The sequence below is a fragment of the Chelonoidis abingdonii genome, chromosome 7 (assembly GCF_003597395.2).
Source record: "Chelonoidis abingdonii isolate Lonesome George chromosome 7, CheloAbing_2.0, whole genome shotgun sequence".
Lineage (NCBI taxonomy): Eukaryota > Metazoa > Chordata > Testudines > Testudinidae > Chelonoidis > Chelonoidis abingdonii.
This window is the reverse complement of record NC_133775.1, coordinates 49,237,218-49,243,125: the sequence shown is the minus strand read 5'-3', so window position 1 is coordinate 49,243,125 and position 5,908 is coordinate 49,237,218. Positions and strand designations below refer to the sequence as shown.

General features: G+C 37.0%; 1 protein-coding gene across 1 annotated transcript; it reads left to right on the top strand.

Moving 5' to 3' along the window:
• Positions 1-1,342: 1,342 nt before the first annotated feature.
• On the top strand, positions 1,343-5,176 carry RGS1 (regulator of G protein signaling 1). The gene is given in 6 exon segments (XM_032784696.2): positions 1,343-1,471; positions 1,473-1,591; positions 1,998-2,078; positions 2,819-2,880; positions 3,423-3,586; positions 4,302-5,176. Coding segments are annotated over 6 exon segments (741 nt in total). The 3' UTR covers positions 4,488-5,176.
• Positions 5,177-5,908: the final 732 nt, after the last annotated feature.

The window sequence follows — 5,908 nt, the reverse complement described above, 5'->3', positions numbered from 1 at the left end:
AGAAAGACACAGTGAGTGTGTGTCATAAACAGATAGCTAAGGGTTAATGTTTCTTTTACCTGTAAAGGGTTAACAAAGGGAACCAAACACCTGACCAGAGGACCAATCAGGAAACCGGATTTTTCAAAGCTCAGAGAGGGAATTTTGGGGTGTGTGTCTTTTGTCTGTGTCTCGGCTATGAGAGGGATCTTTCTATCTTCAAGCTTCTAATCTTCTGTTTCCTAGTTGTAAGTACAGGTATAAGACAATATAGGTTTTTATATTGTTTTTGTATTTACATGTGTGTAGTTGCTGGAATGTTTAAATTGTATTTCTTTTTGAATAAGGTTGTTTATTCATTTTTTCTTTTAAGCATTGACCCTGTATGTCAGCCTGATACAGAGACTATGTTTATGTGTTTTTCTTTCTTTTATATAAAGCTTTCTTTTTAAGACCTGTTTGAGTTTCCTCTGGGTAGGCTAAGGAACGAAGGGAAGGGAAATTCTCTTTTGTGTTAGATTTACGGAGGGTGAATCTGTGCAGCCTCAGAGGAAGAAGGAGAGGGGGAAGGTGAATTGTCCTCTCTGTTTGTAATTCAAGGAGTTTAAGTACAGTAATCTTCCAGGATAACCCACGGAGGGGAAGCCTGGGGAGGAAGTAAAGAGAAGACAAGGGGAGAGGGGTTATTTCCCTTTGTGGTAAGACTCAGGGCTTCTGAGTCTTGGGTCCCCCAGATAAGGTTTTGGGGAGACCAGAGTGAGCCAAGACACTGGAATTTTTGGCTGGTGGCAGCGATATCAGATCTAAGCTGGTAATTAAGCTTAGAGGGTTCATGCTAGCTTCTCAGTTTATGAATGCTAAGGTTCAAATCTGAGTAGGAAGCTACGACAGTGTGGTAATATTTTTGCTGGATATTTTATAGAGTCTGTCAGTGAGAGAGACACGCTATGGAATTTACACAAAGCTCTTTTTCAGGTGAGACCTTCAGACCTGGAGAAGTTTGTCTCTCTCACAGACAGAATTTCGGCCAATAAAAGATATTACCTCACCCATTTCATCTCTCTAATTGTACTTAATGGATATAGCAGGTGCATTCTAACTAGATGAAATAAACCTAGAACATCTGGAAGGGCATTTAATAAAAGTCCCAAAACATACTCATAACAGACTTTTTCAGATCACCAATCAGATGTAAATAAGATTTTCTGTGCTTTTTCAAATTTTACTTAGATTTTTTTTTTGCCTCACAAAACCCAGTCTCATCCGGTTCAGCCTTCACCACAAGACGAATGCTGTCTGTTTTCTTTTTGAAAGACGCACGTCACTGTGCACTGAAAAAGGGGAACTTCCACAGCTTGTGGTTATGTTGCATGATAAACAGATCTGTTCACGCCACTTCAAGAGGCGGCTTGGATCAATAAAAGGCAACAGGCACCAGAGGCAGCAAGCAGACATTCGCGGCTCTCAGGACTATTTCTTCAGAAGTCAACCCCACACTGAGACTAAGCAATATGCCAGGATTATTTTTTTCTCACAACCACCCAACCGAACTGAAAGAAGCAGATTGCAAGCTTGGAGAAGGCAAAGTTCATAAAAGGAAGCAAAAGGCTTTGTAAGTATATGTGACTTACTGTCAAATGAAAATGTATTTGGAGTGAAAGTAACATTAGCAAATTGAGAATTCAGAATTAGTGCCATTTCACAGAGTTCACCCACAGCAAACCATATTGTGCATAGCATGTTCAATGCTATAAAACTATAACAGGGCTTCAATGGAAAGGGATATGGATGAGAAGTTCCTAAGTTAAGTAAGTTGAATACAAAAATGAGTGAGTAGGAAAGAAGGAGCAATTGCTTGTAATTACTTGCCTAAGTATCCCATTGGCATCAACCCTGGAAGTGAATGATCTGGCCCTAAATGTTTGCAAGTCGTAAGACCTTCATACAGAATGATACCTATCTGTAAGTGTGTTTAACCAGTATCGTCCATTCATTACATGTCTTATCATTGATTTCAGTGGTGCAGATCTGAAAAGCTATTTGAAGTCCATGGTACCACATCTTGAATCTAGCAACAAGTCTAACACCAAAAATGTGATGTAAGTACTGGATTCTAGAAATACATAGTAATTATGAACTAAGGCTAGATTGCCATATTTTATCCTCACAAACAAATCTATTAAATTTTCACTCATGTGTAAAGTATATGATGAACCATAAAATATTTCTAAGATCAAGCTAATTTCAATTTCTTAGTTACAAAAAGGGTTTTTATAAACCTGGCATCACCACACAGAGGGTACCAATGGAATTGGGAAAAAAATATGTTTTCCTTTTTTCCCTTTCCTTTTTAATTGTTTATGGGCAGTTCAGTGGTGCTCATCACCACATCTATTCATTGATAGGTCACTTAAATTATTAATGAATTCACCCTTGTGAAGCAGAGGAATATTACCATCCCTGTTTTAGAGATAGGGATAACAATGGCACACATAGGTGAAGTGACTTGCCCAAGGTGACAAAAGAAATTAATAAGTCTTGGAACGAAAACCAAGTCAATCCAGGACTTTAACCACAGACCCTCCATTCTCCTTTTATTTACTTCAGGAACTCTGCTGCTTCTTACTTGTCCAAGTTAAGGGGCAATAGCATGCCACCAATTTCATGCAGAGTCCACCAGAGATGTTATGAGCAAGCACTGTGTTTTCATAAAATTGAATAATCAATTGTATTCTTAAAGTATTCTTAAGAGGCCATTAATTAATTAAATTAATTAAAATAACTAAACAGTCAATATTTTGTTTCTTGCATTAAGTATTTTTTCTTGTGGTCACCACAGGCTTTCTGCAGAAGAGGTTATGCAATGGTCCCAGTCTTTGGAAAAGCTTCTTGCCAGCCAAAGTGAGTGTATTTTTTGATCACTACTACTTTCTTATGTTAATCTAATGAGCTTTCATGCAGACTAAACAAATTTATGAAGCTATAGCATTCTGTGAATAATGCTAAAAACAATGGCCAATAGCCTTTCAGTAATTCACATCTTCACTGTCACATGGCTACCTATTGTAATAGATTGCCTTAACTTGACAGCCCATCCTTTCCATAGGAAATGGAAATAATCTCATTAAATTCAATGGGGTTGGATCAGATTCTACATGCCCACATTACTCCAAATAATGCAGATAAGAGTTATGTGTGCACTTGGAGCCAAAGTCAGACTATGCAGAGAAGAACAGACTCTCACTGACTTTGTAGCCTTTGGATCAGACCCTTCATTCGCAGTGCACTGCAAAAATATAGATATACTGTATATTTCAGCAAAATCTTATTACTATAATAGGAGAATTCAATGCGACCTTTACCTTAATTGTATTTATCCTATCCTCCCCAATTTAAGTATAAATATAACATTATAACTGATTAAGTACTTGTATTTGCTGTAGGCGGTCAAGTTGCCTTCAGGGAATTTCTGAAGTCAGAATTCAGTGAAGAGAACATTGAGTTCTGGCTGGCTTGTGAGGACTATAAGAAAACTAAGTCGGATCACTTGCAAGACAAGGCAGAGAAGATTTATGAAGAGTTTGTTCAGATAGATGCAGCTAAACAAGTAAGTACAAAGTTAATCTGCACTGTGTTATGTATGAAAGATTATGAGAGTTGGCAAGGGATAGATATGGGGCTGTACTAGGACAAATACATCTTTAATAAAACAGGAAGAGATGACATAGGTTCTTATATTTTTATTAAGTCACCTTCTGCCATACTGCCTTGAGCTCGTCAGGTGAAAGTAGTGCTGCTGATTCAACAGATGGCACTCTTTCCTCTAAGTCAGTGCTGATTTGAGCAAGATGTTAAGAGCCTGTTCTACTGATGGAGGTGTTGTCACTTGAATGAGAAATGAAACCAGTCTGGATCATTTATGGTCCTTAAAAGACATTTTGGAGAAAAGTAGAAATGTTAGCATAGGTCATATTACAAACTAGATGCCTACATCCTACCAAAAAAGCCTCCTGCTATTTTAATTGGCTATTTTATTCTTCACTTTCTGTCCTAAGTTGTTGCTACTCTCTCTGACCCCAGAAGTGGCTGCATTGCACCAATGAATGGCAATTCCTGTGTATAGTTTGTATACCGTTTTTATTTGAAGTTCAATCAATTTTGAATGAAAGGTGCTATTTAAGGATAGATTAATTATTGTAGCTTAAAGAAACCTTGGACCAAGTTTTAAGACTGAGAGTCTGTGTTTCAGGAAGATAAAGTGACAAATATAGCAAATTATTTTCTAAAAAAGATATTAACAAAGTTTTATTTTCTCTTCCTAGATCAATATTGACTATCATACAAGGAAAGCTACAGCTAAAAAGGCTCAAGACCCAACTTTCACAAGTTTTGATGAAGCCCAAAAAACTGTATATGTGCTAATGGAGCGGGACTCGTATCCTAGATTCTTGAAATCAGAAGCCTACCTTAATCTTTTAAACAAGCTTCAGGTCAACGGTGTCAAGTGAGCAGTTTAATGCCATGGAAATCTGAGGATAAACTATGCGTGTCAATTAACCTACAGCAAAGAGGTCCTCCTGTGCAACTGGGTCTCAGCATAGAGAATGGAAACTTCAGTCTCTGAAGTGTTGGCGGAAGTCCAGATAGACGATCATACATGATAAAACTTAACAAGATGAAAGCACTCAAGCTAGGTTTCCAAGCCTGATAGCGTGGTTAAGGGGCTGTGGAAGGGGACACTCTCTGTCCTTTATGCCACTAAACTGAAACTGGATACATAGTTATTAATTAATTGTATCGCACTGTGAATTCCCACAGGACAGACAACAGTTTGGAAGAGCTAGGATAAAACCCTTGTATCTGAGTGTGATGGGTAAAATAATTGATATTGGGAGAAAATACTTTTAAATTGTCAATTTGTATACTAGCTACAGAAATGCATAAAACAGACCAATAAGCCAAATGAGAACTTGTCCAGGCTATGAAATGCTAATAAATGTGTGCAGTTCTATTGTATTGAATAAAATGTATTATAAATGTGACAATTGAGAATAGGTTTAAGTTATATAAGCTAGATATTACTATTTATGTATTAAGCAAATAGGTATGTAGCACATTTTTACTATTTAATTTATTGCAAAGTGTGAAATAATGACAAGCACTTCCTAAATTAAAGCTACGTGACAAAAGCACAGAAGTTCAATGGTCACTTTTTCTCTATCATAAGAAGGCTTTGACATCTTAATTAAGGAGGTAAATACTGAGGCACAGCCATCTCTGTTATCCTCTGAAACCTCTTCGTTCTAATATTCTAATTCTTTCTAGATGCCCAATTCTCTTGCACACATTTTACACTAGCATAACTCCATTTACATCAGTGGAGCTTATCCTGATATACTCAATGTAAAATCAGATTCAGGCTTAAAGTTCTTTTTCATTTTTGCATTTCTCCAACTTTAACAGTTAAGTCTTTCAACAACTATTGAAACAGAGATGACAGAAACCTTGTGAGCAGAACAACTGCAGAACTCATACCACATTTCACGTGGTTGAATTGTTAAACATTCCAGACCACTCATGCTTACCTATCAACAGTGACAGTAACTGGTGAGGCTGACCAGCAAATCTTTGCAGGGTTAGTGCTACAGAGTCTTGGTAGATGTTGTGACAGAGTCTAATTTACAATACCAATATTAACAGTAAAGGTCATTTACATTTCATTCTGAATCTTGTGTTAAATTTGCTCTATAAAATGTGCTGTACTATAAACAGATGAACACCAAATTGGGCAATGATTAGTGGGGAGGAGGCCAAAGCAGAAAACCAAAGTTGTAATTTTACTAAGTAATTCCAAAACACAATTACTATCAGATCCAGAGTTCTGAGATTTCATGATGGTAACATTTATAATGAAAATAAATAACCATGA